The sequence below is a fragment of the Camelina sativa genome, chromosome 13 (genome assembly GCF_030686135.1).
Source record: "Camelina sativa cultivar CO46 ecotype springtype chromosome 13, ASM3068613v1".
NCBI classification, from domain to species: Eukaryota; Viridiplantae; Streptophyta; class Magnoliopsida; order Brassicales; family Brassicaceae; genus Camelina; species Camelina sativa.
The window spans coordinates 2,032,888-2,057,622 of record NC_141892.1 but is presented as its reverse complement, the minus strand read 5'-3'; the positions used below and the strand labels follow the sequence as shown (position 1 = coordinate 2,057,622).

The window sequence follows — 24,735 nt, the reverse complement described above, 5'->3', positions numbered from 1 at the left end:
AGCCATTAGATGAAATTATATTTTAGATCCGACGGTGGATAGATCATTAAAACAAAAGAAGAATTATCTAAAGCAAAAAAGGAAAACTAAAAACGCTTCCTAAATCCACGTGGCATTATCCAACGGTTAAAAGTTAAAACAATAAAACAATTCATATAATATAGTATTCAATTACAGCCATTAGATGCAATTATATTTTAGAAGTTATCTTATTGGAAATATCTAGAGAAAAATAGGAAAACCAAAAAATGTTTTTTTTTTTCCTCTTTTTTTTTTTAATCCACGCGCTCTCTCATTTGCAAACCTTTTGGCATTTTAATTCTCTTTGTGATGTTTTTGTTTGTTGGTTGCCATGTTGATCAGTGAAACTTGAGAAAACATAGTTAATACTATACTTGAAAGAAAAAAAATGATTCACAATACTACAGTTGTTTCGTTTGAGTTATAAAAATAGACCCTATTGATTTCACTAATCGCACTGATACGCGTGCTTGGTAACAACAACCGCAACAACGGTATCGCCGAAGTTGAGTTTTTGGACTTGGATTTGATTTTCTCCACTGCTGCTTTTATGATCGATGGAGATGGTACGCTGAACCATTTCAAATACCATGACAGAATGATTCTATCTTTCTGCAACTTTGAGTTATACTCATCATCATCAGGCCATGCTTCTGTCGTCAGATAGTTCCTCAAACTAATCTTCAGCTCCGTTGACCAATTCAATATCTCTTCACATCTCTTTCTCAGCGATGCTAAGAAGATCGATTGTACAAAGCCACCTGAAGAGCTCAATCTTCCACTTGATACCGCCTCGTTGTAGGCTAGAGCAACCTGATATCATTAAATATTTAGATCCAAAGATAGGACCGCACAGCAGGTTGTTACGAAAATGTATATCAATACTAGTAATTTTCAGTTCCAATTCCATTGTTGCAGAAAAGAGTACCTTGAGACTTGAGATGGAAAGTGAATCACACACGTTACTATCGCTTTTGACAAGCAGATCAGCCATTGAACCAATGGTTGTATACAAGGATAAATAAACCTATGCGACATTATACTCAAGATTAGTAGTATACACATGCCAAATAGACTACAACAAAAATGTTCCACAAAGTCATAACCATTGAATCATTATAGGGTTAGGTGGCCTTAAGTTACAATTACCTGCAACAGAGCTGGTCTATCCTTACTTATACAGTCAAACAACACTTGCAGGCAGAACTCCTTGAAATCAGAATCAGATCTGCAAAAATGAATTTGTTAGAATGAACTCTTTTATGACTTATGGACATTCAGGCCAAACAGAAGTGCACAAATAAATGTGTATCAACCCGATAAAACGGTACTTACTTGTTATTCCAAGATTTGTCACAGCACAGCTGTGCAAAGGCTATTAGGCTTGGATCCGATGAGAAAGTGCTGACCAAGTGATCGACGCTATCAGAATCCAGTTCTCTATGACTATTAGCAAGCATATTAGATTCCCCCAGAGTTCTTAAACCAAAAACCTACATCACCAAAAGCATACAAACCTGAATCAGAAACAATTTTTTATGACTGAAAATTAATCTGAGGCTCTGAGCTAAGAGTATTTGATGGGCTATACAACCTTATGCATTGCTCGTGATAGCAGCGACTGACACCCAACTGGATCATCAACATACGAACAAGCTCCTACCTTCCTTTTGACATAAATAACACCAGAATTGAAGGGGTCACTCTTGTCCCCAAAGTTCCACCAATTTTTCTCTGTGTTACATTAGTCAAAATTAAAATATCTTAAAACCAGCTAGACAAAGTAACCAAGGAAAAAATAGAATATATACAAGCAAATGCATCAATCACCTTCTGGGACTAGCTCAATTTGTTGGGGCCAGTATCGGGGACCACAGACACAAATTCTCTTTAGCTGCAGGGTACAAATACATTTTAAGGTGACGGTGGGCAAAACAAGCAGATAGATTCGGTGAGGAGGTATTTTATGAAATAAACTTAAACTAGAACTGAGCCACGCTGGTATATGGGCCTAGTTTTCTTCTGTTCAACTTGCAGTTGCCACAAATGTCCTTCCCCCAGAAAAACTTTAATGATTTACATTATCTTTGTATAAAGCAGTGTGAGCATGCAAATCAAGAAATTTTTTGTAATTTTCTGTTAAGAAAGATATGCAGGGGAACTGAGGGTAAGCTGTTGAACTTTTCTTACAATAGCACGCTCTGGCAGAATGCACGGGGTAATCTCACAAAATCTTGTTTCTGAATAAAGTTTTGTTTCCTTTACTGTGACTTCTAGAGGCGCATAAACAGGTAGACCGGAATCAACATCAATAGTCTGCAGCCAACGAGCCTCTGTTGCAAGGACATATAAATGCCTGAATGCCTAGGAAAAGCAAAAATCACCTTGTCAGATGTATTCTGGTAAAAGCATAGATATCACAACAAAAGTTAGAAACAAACTTCCAAGTTTGGCATGTCTTTGATATCAAAATTAACAAAGTGATTGGTTTTGGGTAACATTATATATAGAAAAGAAACTCTTGCTTCTATCTTATTGTCATCAGACAGAGACAGCAACCAAACCAAAGACAAAAAAAGAGTGATGCAAAGAATAAATAAGAGACGTCAACTTGCCTGGAGGTGACAACGGTTGTCATTTGGTCCAGAAGGCAACCGTGGATAGAGAGTGATAAGCAACATAGCAAGAGAGCCATTGTTCGTTGAAAAAGTCCGCATACCACCTCCAAGAAACAAGAAACCTGTAGCTAAGCTCACCTAAAGGAAAGAAAAAGGATAGAACGAATTTGATCAACAAAAATATCCAATCCTAAGCGTGGTCTCAAAAGTCTCACATTTTGTGATTGCATTATTAAAACAATATCAGCAGCTTTTAAATTACTTTACACGGTGCATTAAAGAAGAATTGTTTTGGCCATAGTATCAGACTGAGGCAAGAAAGAGCTAGAACTTCCTTATTTTTTATGAGTGCTCAGTGGCCTAAGATTTTTTTAATGTTTACAACTTATTGCTGCAGAAAATATATTTTAATATTCTTGAGAAAATAAAATGCTAGGCAATTGAATTACATGAAACCAAGGAACCTTAATTTTGCACAAAAATGCTTACCGCCATTTGCGTGCCATAGTTTGCATGTCCATCAGCAGAGTTTCGGCTGCGGAGAAATCTCAACAACCGAAAAACTTGCAAGTCTCCTGATCCCGCCATGACCTATACAAGTGAGTTCTTTGACATAAAGCTACTGACTTGAAAAATGAATGTTGTTGGACAGGAGACTTGAAAAGAAGTATTACCACTGAGAGAGAAATAATGATGAGATAAAGACACATTTCAAGCGTTCCCCGATCAACATATTTGGATATTCCCTTTGGAAAATCATTTCCAGGTGTAGCAGAAAGAGGCTTGATCTACATACATCGAAACATATAAGCTCACAGAGAGATAATCAGAAGGAAATCCAGAGCATTATTAGCATTTGAGAAAAAAAGAAGTATCAACTACAACATCTCCATGGATGATATACCTCATTCAAAAGATAGAGAGCATAGTTCTTAAGTAAGTCCCGAGCATTTCCATCTCTCGTACCAGCGAACCTCAGCCCTATCAGAAACAGAAACAACAATACATGTCATAATTATCATGAGATATTAGAGACTGATGTCTCATAAAAATTGTATTATATACCAAGTGAAATGCAGGCCCCGGCCACTATATTAACGTATGCCTGCACAAGGGCTTCAACATCCACCTCATACATATCATCCCTGTCATCTTGGAGGTGGCTGATACCATTTTTGACAACTTCAGGAACTTGAGACTGAATCCACTCACAAGTAGGACAGATCCTATAATAAAAAAATCTATTAGACTCATATCTTAGAAGTATCAATCACAGCACCTAATTACGCAAGATAAATATTACCTGCTCCACATTATCAAGTTCCGAGCAATGACACGGAGCATTATGAAATCAGGCCTTACACACTCCAAATCGTAATGTGTTTGTGGAATAGAGAGCTTTGAGAAGATGACCTCTGATTCTGTCTGCAACAAACATTATAAAGCTTTCTGAAAAAGTCCAGTCCACACGAAAAAAACACAAAAAGAAAAAGCTCGAAAGGCTGAAGTTCGAATCAGTTAATCTAGTTAAACCATCGTCAAAACCCACCTTTAGATACATTAAGGTGAGAGCGATTATTGCTCCAGGAGCAGTTATATCAACATTGGAAGTGTTTCCGTCTGTTATCTGAGATAGAAAATTATGATACCCATATAGTTAGAATTCGGTTAGTGTTTGAAGCACATGTTTATGCACAATACAAGCTTCACATAGGAATATGGAAGAACAGATTTGCAGGCAAACCTGTGCAGCACTTCGGTGATCTTCATGTGATGGTGCAAGGACAGACCTTTCCTGCAAGGAATTCAAAGACACTGTTTACAAATCCAATGTGATATGATTCAGAGTGGAATACAGTTAAGGTGAAATCCAGAGCAATTAACCTCTTTTGCTCCTAAATACTGGAGTAAGCGATTGACAATGGCGTCCATGGAACCGAGCGCATCACTTCCACGGCCTTGAGCCAATAAGAATGCAGAGTCAGCGTAAACAGAAGAAAAAGATTTCAGTAGCAAAAATTCAAAAAGACATACCCAGAGCAACAAGACCTAGTGAGAATCCTGCGGATACAGCATAACCCTCCCTTTCAAGGACATTGTCCCCTGCACTTCTGCGGCCAATTTCACCCTGCGAACATGTACAAAGTGGGATCTGAAAGATAAGGGACGATCCACTGGAATTGCAGCGAACTAAATTGCCAAGTAAAAGATATGCATTAACTTCATTGATGTTTTTAACTCATTCCAAGATTGTACATGTAGGAATAAATCCACAACTAAACTAAGGGAGTTCGTAAACCTCTAAACTTGCTAGAAGCTCATACACCAACTGTAATTGTATCAAAGGTGCACTTAACTATAACTAAAAAATTAATGATGCTGAGGAAAGCAAATCTGTATAAATAGTTGGATCATGTATCTGGTGATGATTAGAAATAAGAGAAAAATATTTCTAAAAAAGGAAACAAGGTTTTATGGACAACGTAGAGCAAGTTCTGAAACGTATATTTCCTCCCTTTACATCAATTGCTTTGACCAACAAAAACTAGAGATATACGCTTTTTAATTAGTCCTGAAGCATCCAAAAGATACTTTACAAACAATAATTCACTAACAAATGTGCTTAAAACACGAGCCTCACATAGAATAATACTATAACGATTAGAATAATATTTGATGACAGGAAAAATGCTATATCAAGTGAAATATATAAACATGCAAGAAATATTACCAAAAGTAATTCCATTGTCCGCAGGTGCGCTGATCCTTCAAACAGCATACCAACGGAGACTAAAGCTGCAGCCTGTAAAATAGTTGAATATAGCATATTACGAAAAAATAACACTAGTTAAACATAGTCCTACTTTCTCTATCAACTATATTCACTGATCATCACTTCTGTAGAGATAATTAAAATCAACAGATTTTTAAGGAAACTTAAGATATGGCCAGAACTAACAATGTTGGAATATAAAATCAGACACAGATTGCTAATTTCAATTGTAAACTCAAATAACAAAAAAAAAATGAAGTTATGTGACATGAAAAAATATCTTTACTTTTAGAATATGCAGGTAAAATCCATTGCAACTGCTTGTCATCCAACTCCTAATTTCAGTAAATGCTTGTAGATACTTAATCACTTTCAGTTAGTCAAAAATTACAGCAATCTGTACCTGTAGAAGGGTTGGTATCTCAAACTCAGCATATGAAGCTTGCAATCGAGCCGGAACATGAAAAAAGAGAGCCTGTGTGCAAACAAAAATAAATTCTTAGGTAAAAGGATTAAACACAGTCACACAGGGCACGCCAAATACATTTAAATCTTCCAGTTCTAAGACTGAAAATTATATAAGTATTATGGTAGTAAGAAATATTAACATCTTTCAGTGCTTAAACGAAAAGTTCACATTTTCAGAAGAAGTTGATCATCCACCATTTCATGTAGCCTAGATCTAAAAAAACAAAAAAGCATAGGTAGATCTCAAAGTAGTGTGTAACTGGAAGAATTTGGATATCCGAAACAAACAAAAAAGTGTTTTGGTTGACACACTATCAACAGAAAATTACATAAGAGGCAATCTAAGATATGAACCTCAGACCACCAAATAGTCAAGAAAATGAAGCAGCTGAATCTCTACCTTTGCAATATCAGGTTGCATTGTTCTCCTGTATGAAGCAGCCAGACCAAGCATCAAACCTACTGTAGTGCTTTCATGGTCCTAAACGACAACGGAAAAGGACGGAAGCAATTAAGGTAAATTAGAAAGTAGATAAGAATAATTTTGTGTTTGAACTTATCAAACGGAGAAATTCACCCAGGTACAATACTTCCATATGTGATATAATTAAGGACCACAACTATTAATTGAGGCAGACATAGATATATATTCCAGTCTCCACAAGTAATAGTGACATCCAATGTTGCATACTTGCATTCATATCTCCTCACTAAGCCAACATATATCCACAAAATATACGTGCTAGTCCACAAAATGGGGCAAACGGGTAAAACTAGTAATAACTTCGATCAAGAGCCCCAGTAACTTGATGCTCAATTCAGCAGGAATCCACATATATATCCCCATCAAAGAATAGGATATGTGTTAGGCCTAATTAGTTACTATTAACCAATAGCAGGTACAAAAAATAATAACTAAATGGAAAAAAGAGCCAATAGAAACAAACCTGAGTTAAATATTGGTATATGTCACTAAGGTTCAACACATGCAAATATCCCTGTAATCCCAGTCCAAACAGAAGTCCAGCATGAACAGCATTTGGCTCTGCAGGTTTATTGTATCTAATCCACGTTCGGGAGACCTTTCCCTGCACCAAAATGTAAAAAGAAACATAACTGAATTAATTGTGTTGTGTCTGTCAGCTGCGATCGGGATGAAGAAATGGTACTTGTTGCATGATAAATATACATTGTGCGATCACGTACCACACACGTTATTCACATACTCTTTTAGAGTCATCTAATAGATGCAAAAATAACAAAGATACATAACACGTCATGACAATATACAACACCAACCTGAAGCGGAGCCAGTCGCAACCCAGCAGCAACAGCGTTATGAAACTCCGGCCAGGTCTTAAGTTCTTGGATATTCTTTATGTTTGGATCTAGATTAATCTGTTAAGAATAACATGCAACCTTAATTACAGGAGTGGCTAAAATGGGAATGGATTTTGTTATTATGAAGATGAAAGTTACAATTTGCACGATATGGCAATTTCAAGAAATATATAATAACACAATCCATTGCAACACGTTTTTCCATTTAAATTAGAGTAAATAACATGTTTCGTAATGTGTAATAGAGTAAATAACCACAGTTTTACGTACAATGGCATTTTGTTGAGCAGGCAGTCGACCTGCTAAAACAAGCTTTGGTACAGTAAACGCCTGAAAAATTTCAGTGAGGATATAAATCTTCATATAGTAATTACAAGTGATAAGAACCATGTCTAGCTCCTACAACAGATAGAAAATTACCTCAGTTAAAAGAGTGTGTATTGTTGATAATGTGAATGCTCCACGCCCGAGGGGAAGCACAGCAGTCCTCTGTGCTATGCGCCAAAGCTGGTCCTACCCCAGCGGAAAAACAACGCAACATTATAAACACTAAAGAGAGAGATTTGGAGTCCACGAAGATCTAAAACAGCGAGTTCAGCAAAAACTAAACTGCTGGCTTCTACTGTCAAGAAATACACGTGCAACTGCATCTAAATTCAGTTTCTAATAAGTAATTAAGAATTAATTCGTAACTACAATGAAAGTATATATTTTTATCATATTGTAGCATGCTCTTCTCCCAACATTTTTCTAGTAGTACCAAAATATTTTTAAATGGAATTCTAAAAAGAATTTAGCATAGTAACGATAAAAAAATGACACGATTTTGTGTTAATTTTTTTTTTTTTAAATGACATGATTTTACTGAATTATAGCTTCTTTAATTCTCCCCTAACTTTTCTTTTAGTATAGTAGTTAGTTTTAGAAAGTAAAAATATTATCTAGAAATGAACATATCTAGATTAGTACCTGTTGCTGCTCCTGATCTGATATAGTAGGGTTAGCAGACGTTTGAACTACCACCGGTGTTGCAGAGCACAAAAGACGCCGAAACTAACATGCGAAGGAATATGAAAAAGAAAAGGGGAACATCACGAGAAAGAATATGGGTTTATACCCGAGTGCCCAAAAACTATAGAAGTATATGGGTGGGGAGATGGTAGCATTTGAATAGCCAATCAGCAACGCATAACAGAATGAGGGATGATGACACAGTATGAAACTTTGTAATCAGCCACTAATACAGAAAATAAAGTAGTGGCAAAATTCCAATGCAACAGACACCAAACCTAATAACAGACACATATGTATGTCAACATCATCTCATATATAGCCAGTAAGACGAGGTACAGAGTGCACTACTAGCAAACAAATTTCATTGTGTAAAAATTTAGAACAATGCAACACACTACTTAAGGGGCAGTATAGCTACAAAAGATGCAAAATTCTATATGGCACACTACAGATACCTTTTCGAGCATTTAACATTGTGATCATTACACTAACGAATTAAAAGCCAAATGGGGGGGGCATATATACCTCATTCAACCGTAGATCTCGGCCATACCGTAACTGTGTGTAGGAGTTGAAGATATGCTCCATTCCATCTATTACAGAACCGTCCACTGAATTTGTATCCTCAATTTTAGTGTTTTCCACGCCAATCGACTCAGATAAAGAGGATGGAACGATTACTGGATGCAAATGCAGCATGTAAGGTATGGACATCGATATCAAATTCTTATTTGACTGCATCTCAAATTCCTTGGATGAACTCAAATTTCTGAAGACGGATTGGGCCATATCTTCTCGGCCAAGAAGCACATAAGCAATTGCTGGCCAGTCAGCTGGAGGAGATTCCCGACAGCTATCCAGTACCTACAAAATACAGACCAAAATATTAGGCAAAAGATGAAACAAGTAGGCTGACCCAGGAATACAACATGAAAATCATCACACTGTAGAAGCTATCAATAGTTTATCATTTCCACCTACATACTCCTAAGATCCACAAGTATCTTTCCAACTTACATGTCTCAGCGGGAGAGATACACCAGAAGGTAGCAAATCCAGCTGATGAAGCCCAAATCTCTCTCCTGCCATAGCTAAGATAGTGAGTTCTTCGTTACTAGAGTATGATCCTGGCGCAATATTACAGGGGACACCTGATGAAAGTGTCCGTCCTTCTGGCTTATCACCAAATAACACACTGTAGAAAGAAACAACTTTCCTTGCCCAGCTGACAATGGAGCACCCATCTCTACGGATCAAATCTGGGAGGTCATCAAGGTTTGTGGATAAACATCCGCGTCTTAAACAGTTCTCAAGCCATCTAAATAAATTTGGAGGTTTCCTGATAGAAGAAAGGGTTGTGCACGCCCCAATAGTTTTGGAAAGACGAGGAAAATCACGTATGTAGTGATCTAAGTAACACTTCTCATCCAGAAACTTGGCAATATTGCACAACAAAATTGCCAAGTTATGCAAATCCCTACACATAGATGTCAAAAGTTAAAAGAGTAACTCACATACATATACAATCTTAACTCTTCTTCTGATCTATCAAACGTCAGTTTTCTGTGAGAAACTATACAGAGGAATGTTAAGCAGAAATGCTGGCATAAATCTACTGTTGTCAATGCAAAATTAGCTTTTTACAACTCTTTTTGTAGTTACCAATCTGAGAAAATTAATCATTTGTAAGCAAAACAGGTAAATAGCACGAAATAAAGCTTTGTGAAACCAATTTACTTACTGTTTCCGTAGATTATCCATCTTCAAACTCTCATAAACTGCATGAAGACAATCTAAACTCTGGACCATTAATTCACGTGAGCTGGCCGGTATGTCTTCACTATCAATCTTAGAATCAAGTGGGACAATTCCTTCCAGATCCAAAGGATTTATCGAAGTAATACCACTGTAAAACCTAGAGTAGGTCTTATGAAATTTGCTGCTGAGAAGAAACTCCCAGGAGGACTCTGATGATGGTTTGGGTTGCTTCGGATGCATAGCAGTAGGCTTTTGACAGATCCCCAGAAATATGTTGCATAAAGCTTCCCATTCATAATGAATACTGGACCCTTGCTGGTCAGAATGACCATCTCCCCAAAGAAGAGAGAGAAACAAATTGTACAGATCGGATCGTAATCCCTCAGCTATGGCTGCTATGCAATCATTTGCAAGTGACGATGAAGGTTCACGAGTTAAGGAACACCGAAAGATCTACAAGAGTAAGGTATAAAACGATAATTTAAAACATGACAACTTAGACTAACCAAATAAACAAATACTGAAGTTTGGATCTGTACATCCAGCTAAAACAATCACGTGATTTGAGTTCATAAGGATAGAATGCCCATGGTAGTTTACAAGATTAATCATTTTCAGTTTAAGAAGGATTGATGTCTGTCAGGCATACCTGTGAATAGTTAACTGATAGATTGATACATCCCAACACAGCATCAGACAATCCTGTGATCTTCAGGTCCCTGAAATCTGTATCTGTCTTTGCAGACTCTCCATCCCCAGAACCAATACTTTCTCCCAACCAAGAAGGCAATACATATTTACAGAGACATTGTTTTCCTGACTACAAATAAATATGACAAATTAAACACACTGCATTAGGATGATTTTAACAAAAGAAATTGGTATGGTACGTAACAAAAACCTACATAGAGAAAGAGGTCATTTTCTGGAGATAAAACAATGATATCCAAATGTGGAAGCAGTCCTATTTTCACTCTGCAAAAAAATGGTAGAAGCATTGTCAAACTCATCATATGATGACAGAAAATAGTCTCATTAACAGTGGCGCGAGGCCAAAAACTTGAAAATAGGAACTTACTGAGAACGTGTCACAACAACAGGTGCAGCAGCAATCGCAGGGGCACTCCAGCTCATATCAGGCTTAACGTCAAACAGAACTTCGTTATTAGTTTCAACAGTTTGGAGTCCCACCGATAATAGCTTCTTTTGTTCTAGAATCAGAAAGCAAATTACTGGGACGGCATTATCAGTCGCCAAAAAGACCTGATATATATTTTACGGCACTTGTAAAAATCAAAAAGATACAAAGTCCAACTCAGTCCCATTCACAATCAACAAACAACAATGAAAGTCGAAAAGTACAAAATTCATCCATTTGAGACACATTCTACAACACGAACACATATATACAAAGTCCAACTCAGCATTGGTAATGCATGCCCTCAAGGCTACGGGTCCTCTAGGGGGAGGCTTGCGGATCTCGAGTTCGAGCACCACAATGGGGAAGGGATTTAGCTGTAGCCCCAAAGCTCAAATCTTCTTGAATAACAAAATTTTTTTCAAATAACAAGAGTGTCAAGGAAGGCCATATGTCTACAGTAAGATTGGAAGCTCTAGAAAAGGAACTTTATGAAAGTGGTGGCTTAGAATGCTCAGAGAACATGAAAAATGCGAAAGCTATCCTAATCAAGATAACTGAGAGGTCAATTTTTATTTGCGCATCCATTTAACATCACTTAGGAGAGACCCCCAAAACATTTAAGAGAAAATCTTTTAAGCCTTGATTTTGTTAGCAGGAGAACATAGTCACGGATTACTCACCGCATTTTAGACAAAGAGATCCTAAAACTTTCTCAAATAAAGATACCACGACCAAACATCAGATAGATTTGTCACCTTAGATGCTGCTTTCTTCGCACCTTTGGCTTGCCATATTCTGCGAAAAGAAACCCGCTTCGGGAGAACAGTATCAGGAACGACGCCGCTTGAACATGAAGCAGAAGCTTCAAAGTTTGACTCTATAAATTCGGCTGCCCACACAGAATGTTGCATCTTGCCTGAAAACCCAAGACAAAGTTAGTCAGTAAAAACTAAGAGCATGAGCCAAGCACAGCCTGATCAGAGGCAGAACTAACAAACCTTTATTATATGACGTCATAAGAGGTAGATGGTCGCTTGTCCAAATTGTTCTCTCATCGTAGTCCTTCATTATGTTCAACTTCCCTCTCTCTTCTACATAGGTTGGCTGAAAAGTAAGTAGATGAGTTACCAGATGCAAAATATATATAACCAAATATTTCATCACCGAAAATTATATATGTGCTGTTGATAACAACAAAGAAATAATTCAGGTCCCGATAGACTAGCATGAAGTATGAATAATGTAACAAGGTGATTATCTACAAAATGATGAGTTCATTTACCCCAGGTTCCTCTAATGGATCTCTTAGAATCAGATGGGAAGAAATGTATGGCATATCTCTATGCGCGACTGGGGAATGGAATTTTTGTGGGGAACTATTCCCAACTTCTTTTCTTTGGCGCAGCATCTCGCGAGAACCAAGGATGGGGCTAACAGAAGAAAATGGAACATGTGAGGATGGAGTCACTTCAGCAGCTTGTTGAAGAAGTAGACCGAATGGTAGAGGCCATATTGAATTGACAATACGCATGAGTGGAACAGATACAACTTCACCTGTTGCCAACAAATGCCAAAGGTACCTCAGCTCATGTTACATCAGAAAAGAGACAAATAGTACTTTTTCATATGTAATTACAAAAACTCTGAGCAACAGTATGAGATCGTTCTTTCGTCGGATAAGTAGGTATCTAGCCAGAATTACCTGATGTGTTGTATATTGTTACGCAACCAATTTGAAAGACACAAAGAAAAGCTTCCCTCCCTCGACCGAGGTGGCTCCAGCATGCCTATAGCATAAAAAAAACTACGAGTTAAAACAGAGTAATTACATTGGGGATATACTCAAACTCGTTATGGAGATTACCTTAATGACGGGAGAAGACAAGGTAAAGCGCTTGAGCACGCGTGAACCGCTGCTCCAGATTATGCTATCATCAAAATCAAAATTTGCATTATCAATGACAAATTAATGGAGTGGGTGCATAGTTATAGATAGAATAATCAGCCAATTGAATACACACACACACCCTTCTTACCAGTTGTCTCGGATGAAGAGCTCGTGCTCTCTCTGCCGGGTGAAGTTGGATTCATTGCCATCATCAGCATCGTCTCGCTCGCCAGTGAGCTCAGGACCGAAGAGTTCATACTGATAGGAATCGGCAAAAGTATATTCCCGTGATTTACCGTCGGTGGCTTCGGCGATTAGACCGAAAGGTTTGAACTTTCCGAGGACGGTAAGTTGGCGTACCCCTGGAGCCATTGAATACAGAATCAATGGAGACTGAGTAGTCTCCCACCGCTCTTTCGGCCTTTAAACCCTAGTCTTTTCTATTTTTCAAAAAAATTTAAAATCTGTGTGGGCGGGGCTTTTACAGATAAAAAGGATCGTAATCGAGTTAAGATAGGTGAGCGAAAGACAGAGGAAGAACTGAGTAGAGCGAATTGAAACCGATAAAGTTTGTGAAAGAGATATCAAAGCATGACTTCAAAAAGCATCGAATTATTTCGCTCTCTCAGTGAAAGAGAGATGTTATCAGGGGAATTTAATCAAACACTTTCAGAGCAACCTAAGTTTTTAAGTTAAAAAGGTAAAGATGTAAAACTTGAAGGCCCAAAATGATATAAAACTAAAATATTTCCAACTAATTCTCGCTTTTGACCAAATCGAATACTATTGTTGCAATTGGGCCCCCAATAAGAGCTGGTTTATTAACGAGCTGGTTTGGTATATTTATTGGAAGTTTCGGGTTTATTTTGCAATTAATATATTAAGGAAGGATACAAAACCATAATCGACTTTTGCCCTAGCTAGTATATATGTATATATAAAGAAGCGTCACATGATTTGATACCCGAGAAAGATGGGGACAAGTTCGAGAGACGAGGAGACGAGAATGGACTGGAGTGTCCATAGGGTGAGATTGATCCCTCTCGCTTCCTTCATCTCGTTTTGATTGTGTTTTCTCTGTGCGTAAATCTGTTCTTTCTAGTTAGGTTTAGGATTTATTAACTAGGCTAAGCTAGGTTTATCAAATATCGTCACATCTTTGGCGTTAATTTGAATCCGATTTCGTCTAGCTATTATTTTTAGTCATGGATGCTCCTGAATCTTGGTTTCGGATCTCATCTCGTATAGGATTTATCAAATCTTTTGCGTTTGGATCCGATTTCGTCAAATTGATTATAGTGGTTCTTGTTGATGTATGAAATCGACAATATAAATAATACGAATATTAATGGGAATAAATCGGAGTTGGTCCTTTTATTAACGAAGAATTGAAGGTGATAGTTTACGGAAAATATAATCAAAGATGTAAGCTCAAATAATTCGATTACCCTGACATATGATTACCCTGATTGTCAAGATTTCGGATCCGGAGTTCTAACAATGACATCTTGTATTTATAGTGTGTCATTGATCTAGGGTCCTTTGTCTCTTCTGCAAATAAAGATTTTGCCCCTGCAGCCAGATGGACCATATCCATGACTTCAGGCCCTAAAATCTTGAGAGTATTCTATTTGGGTCTCATAGAATGTTGGGGGCAAAGCCCTTATCCAGCAGTTCTCTCATCCCATTTTTCCGTACATACATACGTATACCGGATCTTTTTAAGCTAAACTGATTGCATTGTATATATATCATCATCATATGTATCTACGTGATATTGACATTGTTTTTTTTTTCCTATCATAAATGTAGTTTTGTTTTAGTTTCTATAAGACTATACCACTCTGTCATTTCCACTACGTTGGTCGCCCGTGTAAATCAGGACCCCACTGCCCATACCGGCATGATCCGTCCAAAGTCGTGAATTCTGGGTAAGTTATTCTATATACATTACTATATTCTTCTTCTTGAGTGAGTCTTTGTTAAAAACGCTTTTTGTGTGATTATTATGAATTTCTTCTCATCTGCTTTTTTTTTTCCACAGTTCGGAGGAGGAGTTGATTGCAAGACCTCGTATTAAGAACCCTCTAACCCGAATAGTGCATCCAAGTATTAAAAGGCTTTACATCCGTGGACTTAACTCGAGTGTCCTCGAGCAGGACATCCGAGACCAGTTCTCCCCCTATGGAGAGATCGACTCTGTCAGAATCTTCCCCCACTTTGGAGACACCTGCGCGTTTTTCACTTACACTACCCAGCTAGCAGCAGAGACGGCCATGAAAGAGCTCGCCCCCTGGACTTACATCAACGGTCAGAAGCTTCGCCTCTTGTGGGGACCTCCTCAAGATACTTTCAACGAAGAGCTGCGGAGAATTTGTCCTGTCATTTCAACCCCAGATATTGAACGCGAGTCAAGATACTTGGCTGCCCTGGCCCTCTCCCGCCCCACTGTTCCACCAAACGAATGGCCTCCGGTGGACTAAGTAGCACTGAAACGGGTACGGGTCAGGAAACGGGGACGGAAAACGGCAAACTTAAAATTTATGGATACGAGGACGACATGGGTATGTCAATAAAAATACCTATAGGATACAAATATATAAGAAACCACACATATATAAGACTCTACATAAAAAAGTACAAGTATGTATTACTATCCTATATACTTGTGTATATGCCCAAGACTGATTTTGGCTTACGTTTCATGGTTATCCATCACATACTTAACACTAAACATATTTGAAGTAAAAGAGATGAAGACTAAACAGAGGATATAAGAAAAGTGAACATGTATAGTAATGTCAAATCTTAAGAAATCAAACTTAAATGATATTTCCTATTCTTTTATGTTTTATTTGGTGGAAAAATAAGTGAATAAGTCGTGGAAACATTTTTGAAACATTTCTGAAACCCTATTACCGCCGTCCCCGCCCTGTTAGAAACGTCTGGGAGACGTTTTTTGCCGTTTCTGTGACGTTCTCGTATCGGGATGACTGCTGTCCCCGTGCATCATAGCCGGTGGAGTCTCTCTCCACCACCACACCGAGACGAGTCTGATCAAGATAACAAATTCCAGTGACTCAATTATCAAATATTTCTCTAAGTTGTCCATCTTGTTCCATCATTTTCTCACTTTATTTAGGAGTACTGTGTAATCTTAATTATTGTGCTGGAGGTGAAGCCCTAGTTAGTCCTAGTATCTTTCTTTCTTTGCAAGTAAAGACTTGAAGGCCCAACATGATATAATAAAACTAAAATATTTCCAACTAGTTTGCTTTTGACCAATCGAATACTATTTGCTCAATTGGGCCCAATAAGAGCCTGTTGATGTGTTAATTTATTTAAATCTTTTAGTTTAAGGTTTATTATGAAATAAATGAAAAGTTATGAGGTTCTTTTTTTTCAACAGTGTAATCATAAGAACTAACGAGTTAAGACAACAAGAAGGGTTTAGTTCGGTTTTAACGGAGAACAAACAAATCCAATATGACGTCACCTGCCGGTCATCAATGTCAGGCCACACTTAATCCTCGTCTCTCCTATTCCGATTTCCTCCCACCAGAAAAAAAAAAAAAAAAATTTCCTTTGTTTCGATCGTATCCTACGCCGTAACTTCCTCCCGGTGCGCACGTTAGCAGTAAGTACCCCCGAAGAATGGAGACGACAACGACGACGCCGCAGTCAAAATCGAGTGGCTCCCACCGTCCGCCGTTGGGAAGAGAAGACTGGTGGAGCGAGGAAGCGACGGCGACGCTGGTCGAAGCTTGGGGTAATCGTTACGTCAAGCTCCACCACGGAAACCTCCGGCAGAATGACTGGAAAGATGTCGCCGACGCCGTTAACTCTAGGCACGGCGATAACGCCCGCGCAAAGACCGACGTACAGTGTAAGAACCGGATCGATACCTTGAAGAAGAAGTACAAAACAGAGAAGGCTAAACTCTCGCCGTCGACTTGGCGTTTCTTTGACCGCCTCGATTTCTTGATCGGTCCTGTTGTAAAGAAATCGACACGTGGTGGAGTGGTTGTCAAATCAGTGGTGCCTGTTGTGAACCCTAGTCATCTGACTCCAGCCGGATCCGAAAGCTCTCTTGACGATGATGACGATGATGATGATGACGACGAGTCTAATGATTGGGAGTTTGTTGCTAGGAAGCATCCTCGTGTGGAAGAAGTAGATCTGAGTGAAGAAGGATCGACGTGTAGGGAACTAGCTACGGCGATTCTTAGGTTCGGGGAAGTGTACGAGAGGATTGAAGGTAAGAAGCAGCAGATGATGATTGAGTTGGAGAAGCAGAGAATGGAAGTTACAAAGGAGGTAGAGTTAAAACGACTCAACATGTTGATGGAGATGCAACTAGAGATTGAGAAATCTAAGCAACGGAAACGTAGAGTTGGTTCAGGTAAAGAACACTCATTAGGTTTTTTTGTCTTTTGTATGATCGACCTCTTGTAGAGTCTTAGCATATTCAAGTTACTGTTGGTGGCTTAGATTAGCTTAAAGCTTCAAACTTTTACATGGTTATTACTGTTACTGTCTCTTAAAATGGCATAATGTGTCTGTGGAATATCTCAAACTATAATGTTATAGGCGTGGATGAGGCTGGTTAGTAACTGACTTATTGTGGATTGTTAAAGTTTAGTGCCTTTCTGCCTTAGAAGAATACCAATTTTGTTAATATAAACTTCATTTGAGCTTCTTCTGTGCTTTCGATGGTCCTGCTCCTGCAAGAGAAAGTCGAGCTAGCATTCTCTTGCTTCTCTTAAGTTCTCTAGCTTGATGAGTTCACTGAAGTTTGATCTGCCTTTATTGTACAGGTATGGAATTGTAGACTTGAGATTGGTGGAGGATGGTGAAGCAAAAAATGCAAAGCAAAGAGGAATTAGTTGGATCTGAAGCTCATTGAAATGGGAGGACCCTGTTACTTTTTTCTAATTTGTAGGATAGAAGTTAAAGGACTCTCTAGGATTGCTGTTTTTAACTTTCTAGTGTTTTAGGGGTACATTGCTGTAATGGAGCAACTCTTCCCCTACTCTTAATATCTGACAAGTATGATGTAGCTTTGTGAAGTGTCCATGTATTATGGCTTGTTAATCCAATTTCTAACCAGCAGCTACTAGAAGGGTTAGTCTCTCTCTTGGTTAATCAGGTTTCACAAGATATGAGGGATTGTCTTTAGCAAAATCTGATACAAATCCAATAATAAATTGGCAACAAACTAAAAATTAAACAAGGTTTGAGCCTTTGAGGGGATCAATGATTATCAAACGCAAAATTGAGGCATGGTTAAATGATTTTTCAAGACCATTTGAGGTTTATTATCATCTTATCATTTCCTTTATATTATATCTTCGTTTCACTTAGCTTCTCTGTTTTCTTCTACGCAATGGTTTACATCTGCGTCTCTCTCTGGTCTTCTCTTTTTTTGTTTTTTTGGTCAAATCTCTGATCTTCTCTTTAGAATCATATTCTCTCTTCCGTTTCTTAGGACTTGCATTCTTGTCCTCTGCAGAGACTTCCCCAATCAAATCATCTCCGACCATTTTACGAACAAGAACATATGATGTAGGTCCTGATGAACTCGGCTCTAGAAAGACCTGTTTTTGGGACAAACCCATCGAATCCTGTAAGAGAAAGAATGTGAACTTATGATTATTATACATCACTCACCTCACCTGTGTGAAATAACCAGAGATATGGATATGCTAAAATACCTTTCCCAAGTCTCCAGCAATGTTTTCAAATGCTTGATTTGCCTCTTCTGGACTATTAAAAACAACAATCGCGGTATAGTAGTGACGATCTTGTTTCTTGAACGGCTGCCACAAGAATTTCAAGAAACAAGAAGAGCTCATGAATTTTTTACAGATATATATATATATATATATATATATATACGAGAATAAAGAATTTTGGATTAGAAAATGTATATGTTGGATGGATTCATACCTTAATGTCATGTGGGATATCCCTGGATACAATTCCATTTAACTCTTCATAAGGAACATTGCAAGGGATTCTATGAAGGTAGAGCCTTGACTTGTCAGCTTCCACCATCTATATAGAATTTTGCAGACAAAGATATAAGCTTTTATAGTTTTAGTTTTTGAACTAATAAAGTTTGTGACAATCCAACTTACCTCTTTAGATAGTGGAACAGAGGTCTCTACTCCATTCTCTAGTATAGCAAGTACAAGTTTCATTGCAGCTTCTGCATCATGAACACAATTGTGGGGAACACCTTCTTTCTGCACTTCATATCCCAATATACACTGGAAATGGAAGTAAAACAAACAATGGGATTATTCAGGTCAGGAACCATATCATGAGCAGAGAATTGAGCTTTCACATGCTTACCTTGCACAGATAATTCAAAGAAGTTTTTTTAAGTCGTAAAGGCTTTCTTGTACCGTCATAGTTATACTTAAACACAAGTGAAGTATCTATTACTCTGGCATGATCCATCTTCAGTACTGAGATGATCAATCATAAGTAAGTCGGGCACTTAAAACTTTTATAAGAACCTAGGAGGAACTGGAACATTTCTACTTTACCTTTTAGATCATTATTCAAGCTTTGACCTACCAAAACAGTATCCTCAGAGAGAAACATCTGCAATTTTTCCTGCAAAAGTTTAGTCACTAGATGTCATCAGAACAATTTGTTGAAAACGTAAAAAAAAAGAGTCTATATATATATATATATAAACAACCTACCTGTATATCTGCCACAGAGAGAGTAGCCTTTTCAAGATCTTTAGCAGCAAGTCCAGTAATGAAACTCCTATAGTCAACAACAGGTTGATGCGGTTTCACAAATTCGTCAAGAATCACCTTTAAATCACGGTCAACTGCAGCCTATGTTGCACTGAAACGGGTACGGAATCGGGGAAGTAAAAATTTATAGATATGGTACGGTATGGGTACTTCAATAAACACATAAGAAAAGATACCCATACCTTTAGTAAGAGCTGATTAGTAAAGCTAATGGGATAAGGAGAGAGGGGGAAACGAGTCTAGAAAGTAGAAAAACACAAAAAAATGAAACTATGCTTATAATAAGAGTGCTTTGAATGAAATGAAATGGATGCAAATATCAAAAATTTGATGTTATTTTCCCCTAAAGCATCTAAGACGTCCCCATAGAGTCCCCATAGAGTTCCCGTTCCCAACATGTCCCCGGTACGGGAACGGCTACCAAATAGACGTACCCGTGCATCATAGACTGCAGCAACTCTTACAACAGCTTCACTCCCATCTTCACAAAGAACCATCTCACAATCAATGGCAATCATTTCGATCTTGGTCGGTTCCATCGTCTTCTTTCCAAGCCCTCTTACAACCCAATCCTGTTTTTGGAACTTAATATCTCAGCTTTTATTTAATCAATTTCTCCATTAATATCCACATGCAAAAAAATAAAGCTAAACACAAACCTCAGCGTTAGATGGGAACAAGTAGTCTACTGGGTACTCCTTATGCGTAAGAGTCATTCGAACTAGCCTCTGCACTGCCAACAACATTAGTTGTGAATACTACTTACTAAACTGATCGCATTACACAGCTAGACTAATAATGTTTTTAATCCACACCTGCTCAGCAGTCTCATCCAGAGATCTCTTTCTGAATTTCTCAAAAAGATCATTCTCGAGTTTCAGAGCACTAGCCAACACCTGAGAGAGTAGAGTACACATAATAAAAATATCAAACAAGTATGTAACTTCAAAGATTAACCAAGTATCATTTACCAAACACTATATAACATTGTGGAGTGTGTTTTGTCTTTTTAAAAACCTGCAAATCTTCTTTCTTCTTGAGTGTAGTAAGAAAAGCGACCAAATCATCTCGGTTCCGCTTGGAAGGATCACTCAAGCTCGAGGATCCGGGCTGTTTGTCGTAAAAATCTAGAAACTCCTTCCATGTTCCATGTTCGCCTTTTAAACCTCGCTTCTGCGCTATCTTCACCAGCTTTGCTAAAACCTAATTAATAATACCCATTAGAAAACAGGTTAGAACGAAAACGACGGTTCAGAATCAGATTAAATCACTAGTTAACGTATACTAGAAAAGGAGACGCGTACGTTTCCCTCTGCCGTAGCTAGCACGCCCTCCATAACCGAGTCAGAGACAGCAGAAACGAAGCTTCTGTCTGACGACGGCGACGACTGCGGGAAAAATAAACTATACACAGGTAAATATTATAATCTGTAATGGTTACGTCACGTGACTTCACCAATCATTAACCATGGGCCTTTAAGGCTTAACCTATTTTATCTTTTTAATCGAGGCTTATACATCTTTTAAAAATTTAATTATTCAATGACTAATCCCATAATATTTACACAAGAAATACATAATTTACATCTGGTAAGTAGGATACGCATCTTAATTTGGGTTGGGTCTTGAATAAATAGGATCACGACAAAGAGGACAAGTGCTTTTGGTCCAAATCCAACGCCAAAGACAGAGTTTATGAAAAACATGACAACAATCATGTGCCACTACAGTTTTTTCGTCGTCGCATAAGTCTTCAAGGCATATAGTACATTCCTCGACCGGAGTAGTAGTCGATTTAGGGATACAAGTAGAAGTTGTCCAGCCTTTGCTTTCTTCCATCAAGTGATATTCAACATCTTCCGCATCAGCTTTGAGCTCGAAAGCTCTTCCTCGGCTCTCTCCGATGAGTTGAATGCCATACAGAACAATAATCTCCCGAATTCTTGGCTCAACATTCGCCAAAACGAACGACACGTGTCGTCGGCATGCTTCCACGTTAGAGGAGGCTAGAAACTCTGTAGGGATCTCGAATTTGATTTGAACTGAAGGACGACCTAGTGATGTCTGTCCGAATAGTCGTTCTTTCCCCGTGATCGGACGGTAAATATCTCTCCGGAAAGTCTTTAGAGTTATAGCGAAACGGCTTTCCGAAATTGACTGGGAGCGCGGTGAGAAACTGATAGGGTAGAAGAAAAATACTCGCGGACTCTTTTGCTTTTGCATGACGACTTGGTTGATTTGATGATCAAAAACCCAACGCTTGATTTGATTCATCTTCCTTCCCTAAGATGTCAGGCTTATATTTATAGGGATTAGGGATCTTACCCAACTAGTCTATCCAAATCTTCCATACTCATGAAAAAAAAAGGAAACAAGTTTTCTTCTACCGCCTCATCTTTATCCTCCTCATAAGAAAAAATTGAAATAATCTTAGCAAAACAAAAGAAAAAAACATTATTCTTAAACCAAATCAACTTTTAGTTAATTTTTATTTTTAAAAATCTAGTATCTCCTTCACAGGCCAAGAAACGAATCCCCTAAAAAAATCCGCACATCACGTAAGCAAATCTCTCACTAAAATTTTCACAGTTTTCAGATCCAAACAAGAAACTAAACAATGAAGCTCCTGGAAAACATAACAAAACAAAGCCACAGTTAAAGATATCATCAAAGGTATAGGCATTATCATGATGTTGAGAATGTCATGAACAATCCAGATTTTGCTCGATCGTGTTCTTGTTTCTTCAGTATGTGGCAGTAGTTAAGCTGGCATAAGAGATCACATAACAAAACAACAATCAATATCTGTTTTATGATTCTTGATGAGAAGAGATAAACAAGAGAACTAACTAACCTCCATGCGGAATAGACTAGTTGGTACCACGATTCCTGCACCAACTGAGCTTCTGAATGTCTCCAAGAACTTTGGACCACTGAACTTCCTATACTTGTTCTCTGACAATTCCGCCATATTCCCAGCACATGCAAACACATGTCCGTGGATTCCTCTGTCTCTGAACCATTTCACTGGAAAATCAAAAGAAAGGTCTGCAAATGCAGTTACCGCAACATCCCCTCCCACAAAATCTCGCTCATATGTGCCACCATTCTCCTCGTCTTGTACTTCCCTCCTTGGCTCGTTAGGACCCAATCCCCTAGTCTTGAATCCCCATAACGTAGATGGTCCTCCCAACGAACACACAGGTGATATGTTTCCACCTAAGAAGAACCTCTCAGGTACATAAGAAGCTCTGCTTTTGTATCCGCTTCCCCATGGAAATGTGATTCCGCCAGATACCCCAAAGTTCAGAGCAGCACGGTAAAACCCCAGTGGAACAGCATATCGGAGATCGACTTCCTGAAAAAGGACAAGAAAACGCTCAACATGATGTATGGCAAACATCCAAAGTACCACGGATGTTATCATAGGGCTAAGTTAGCCCGGCTAACCAATCTTTTCATTTACTGTCACAATACGTAAAGAGTATCAGAGGTGCTTGGGAAGTTATGGATAAATAGGGCAAAAGCCTAGTCAAGGAACTACGTGCCATGGAAGTAGTCTGAGTAAATTATCTATGCCACATCTTTCAACATTGTAGAATAAGTTAATGTAAATGCTGGCAATAAGAATGAAGAAATCCCAAACCTGACGCAAAAACCGGAGTGTTCGACTATCAGGTGCAAGACCACCTATTTGAGACGTAGAGATGAAAGAGTACCCTCGTGTTGGCCTCAAGGGTGAGTTTCTCTTGTCAAATTTGAAAGTGTACTTCAGAGCAGAAACCAAATTATGACCCAGCTGTCTCCTAATTGATGTTGATGCCATTTGCGATGGGTCAACCAGGTTACGCCATGCAGTAGTGTAGACCAGCTCATGATACTTGCTAGCAATAAGCCCGAGGGAAAGACCAAGAGCACGTTCTTTATAAGACGAAAACTTAAGCCACTCTTGGGTAGAAAGGTAAACCCGCGACGTAAATGGAGTCGGACGCCCTCTGAACCTTGGTAAATACATACCCAAGCCGACCTCTGCAGAGTGATCACAGCCATAAGCAAGAGACCCGTCCCAGATATCTCCATATCCAAAAATGTTCTTGTACTTCAAAGAGCCTTCAAGGCTTGATGATCTAGCCTAAATATGGAATCCAGATAAAACAGTTCCAGAATCAGATACATCCACATGAAAGCAACAAATCCAACTCTAATACTAATCCACTGAAACAAGAAAGACGAAAGTGATATATACCTCTGCTTTAGTGAAGGTTCCGATTTGGCCAGTGAAAGGGCTTTTGCTCTCAACAACATGGATAACCACATTGGTGGTACCAGGAAGCTCGGGAGGACCAGAATCAATCGTAATTTTGACAGAATCAAAGATATCAAGCGCTTGAAGATTGAAATTGGCAACCTTAGAGGCCTTGAGAAGCTCCTGCAACGTAGTCGCTTCCCTCACAACATCCACCTCAGCCTCGATGACGTGGTCCTTTGTCTTCTCGTTCCCCTTGACGATCACGTCGTGAACACGCACCGGTACCGGAGCTGATCGCATACGACGGAACAGAGACTCAGCTTGGATCCTACTCGCGATTGCATCCTCTCGCGTTTGAGGTTTCCCATCGTCTTCTTCCTCATACTCTTCCTCTTCTTCTTCTTCTTCGTCGCCGTTGATTTCCTCTATCTCTTCTCTATCATCTTCAGATTCGAGTTTGGGCGTTGATGGATTCGGGTCGGGGGTCTCCGCCGGATTCGCCATGAGAAAATGCAACTGAGGAGGAAGAGATGAGCAAATCGGCGAAATCAATTTGACGGCTCCTCCAAAAGCGTTTTCATTATTCTTGTGAATAAAACGAATCCCTTGCTGCATAAACCCGGTTATATGGTTAACCGTTGACCGGATTAGCCGGTTAGCTGGTTATTCTGGCTCAGTGGAGCCTCTT

At 38.7% G+C, this 24,735-nt stretch overlaps 6 protein-coding genes across 10 annotated transcripts; 2 read left to right on the top strand and 4 right to left on the bottom strand.

Moving 5' to 3' along the window:
* Positions 1 to 369: 369 nt before the first annotated feature.
* Positions 370 to 13,757, bottom strand: LOC104737848 (anaphase-promoting complex subunit 1-like). 3 transcript variants are annotated; one of them, XM_087480468.1, is made up of 37 exons: positions 13,171 to 13,757; positions 12,999 to 13,062; positions 12,837 to 12,921; positions 12,417 to 12,688; positions 12,133 to 12,238; positions 11,890 to 12,050; positions 11,072 to 11,256; positions 10,899 to 10,968; positions 10,643 to 10,813; positions 9,977 to 10,446; positions 9,253 to 9,712; positions 8,761 to 9,099; positions 8,191 to 8,274; positions 7,642 to 7,734; positions 7,492 to 7,551; positions 7,180 to 7,278; positions 6,828 to 6,968; positions 6,281 to 6,361; positions 5,816 to 5,887; positions 5,371 to 5,442; positions 4,674 to 4,767; positions 4,524 to 4,597; positions 4,384 to 4,434; positions 4,189 to 4,266; positions 3,943 to 4,064; positions 3,705 to 3,865; positions 3,544 to 3,620; positions 3,314 to 3,427; positions 3,129 to 3,230; positions 2,637 to 2,777; positions 2,212 to 2,385; positions 1,852 to 1,915; positions 1,616 to 1,755; positions 1,357 to 1,514; positions 1,171 to 1,249; positions 950 to 1,048; positions 370 to 834 (listed from the first exon to the last, which is right to left on the bottom strand). In XM_087480468.1, the coding sequence occupies exons 1-37, from the start codon at positions 13,392 to 13,394 to the stop codon at positions 415 to 417; spliced, it is 5,457 nt and encodes a 1,818-aa protein (XP_087336594.1). In that variant the 5' UTR covers positions 13,395 to 13,757; the 3' UTR covers positions 370 to 414. The 3 variants fall into 3 exon arrangements, with proteins under 3 accessions (XP_087336594.1, XP_087336595.1, XP_087336596.1); XM_087480469.1 differs by having other exon boundaries at positions 7,642 to 7,728; XM_087480470.1 differs by having other exon boundaries at positions 6,458 to 6,968; positions 13,171 to 13,649.
* Positions 13,758 to 13,969: 212 nt separating this feature from the next.
* On the top strand, positions 13,970 to 15,720 carry LOC104737847 (zinc finger CCCH domain-containing protein 25-like). The gene is made up of 3 exons (XM_010458104.3): positions 13,970 to 14,049; positions 14,835 to 14,953; positions 15,067 to 15,720. The coding sequence occupies exons 1-3, from the start codon at positions 13,996 to 13,998 to the stop codon at positions 15,503 to 15,505; spliced, it is 612 nt and encodes a 203-aa protein (XP_010456406.1). The 5' UTR covers positions 13,970 to 13,995; the 3' UTR covers positions 15,506 to 15,720.
* A 676-nt stretch (positions 15,721 to 16,396) lies between these two features.
* LOC104734555 (trihelix transcription factor ENAP2) lies at positions 16,397 to 18,134 on the top strand. Its single transcript, XM_010454155.3, has 2 exons — positions 16,397 to 17,424; positions 17,840 to 18,134. The coding sequence occupies exons 1-2, from the start codon at positions 16,677 to 16,679 to the stop codon at positions 17,851 to 17,853; spliced, it is 762 nt and encodes a 253-aa protein (XP_010452457.1). The 5' UTR covers positions 16,397 to 16,676; the 3' UTR covers positions 17,854 to 18,134.
* Positions 18,135 to 18,159: 25 nt separating this feature from the next.
* Positions 18,160 to 21,193, bottom strand: LOC104734556 (small RNA degrading nuclease 2). 3 transcript variants are annotated; one of them, XM_019234732.2, is made up of 10 exons: positions 21,103 to 21,193; positions 20,816 to 21,001; positions 20,614 to 20,694; positions 20,458 to 20,526; positions 20,254 to 20,370; positions 19,739 to 19,879; positions 19,577 to 19,646; positions 19,380 to 19,495; positions 19,163 to 19,294; positions 18,966 to 19,079 (listed from the first exon to the last, which is right to left on the bottom strand). In XM_019234732.2, the coding sequence occupies exons 1-10, from the start codon at positions 21,133 to 21,135 to the stop codon at positions 18,966 to 18,968; spliced, it is 1,059 nt and encodes a 352-aa protein (XP_019090277.2). In that variant the 5' UTR covers positions 21,136 to 21,193. The 3 variants fall into 3 exon arrangements, with proteins under 3 accessions (XP_087337910.1, XP_019090277.2, XP_087337911.1); XM_087481784.1 differs by lacking the exons at positions 20,254 to 20,370; positions 20,458 to 20,526; positions 20,614 to 20,694; positions 20,816 to 21,001; positions 21,103 to 21,193 and adding exons at positions 18,160 to 18,646; positions 18,737 to 18,841 and having other exon boundaries at positions 18,972 to 19,079; positions 19,739 to 19,889; XM_087481785.1 differs by lacking the exons at positions 18,966 to 19,079; positions 19,163 to 19,294; positions 19,380 to 19,495; positions 19,577 to 19,646 and having other exon boundaries at positions 19,738 to 20,037; positions 20,233 to 20,370.
* Positions 21,194 to 21,289: 96 nt separating this feature from the next.
* LOC104734554 (uncharacterized) lies at positions 21,290 to 22,125 on the bottom strand. Its single transcript, XM_010454154.2, has one exon. The coding sequence runs from the start codon at positions 22,070 to 22,072 to the stop codon at positions 21,407 to 21,409; it is 666 nt and encodes a 221-aa protein (XP_010452456.1). The 5' UTR covers positions 22,073 to 22,125; the 3' UTR covers positions 21,290 to 21,406.
* Positions 22,126 to 22,258: 133 nt separating this feature from the next.
* LOC104734553 (uncharacterized) lies at positions 22,259 to 24,707 on the bottom strand. Its single transcript, XM_010454153.3, has 4 exons — positions 24,045 to 24,707; positions 23,445 to 23,930; positions 22,653 to 23,156; positions 22,259 to 22,564 (listed from the first exon to the last, which is right to left on the bottom strand). The coding sequence occupies exons 1-4, from the start codon at positions 24,660 to 24,662 to the stop codon at positions 22,484 to 22,486; spliced, it is 1,689 nt and encodes a 562-aa protein (XP_010452455.2). The 5' UTR covers positions 24,663 to 24,707; the 3' UTR covers positions 22,259 to 22,483.
* Between the last annotated feature and the right edge of the window lie 28 nt (positions 24,708 to 24,735).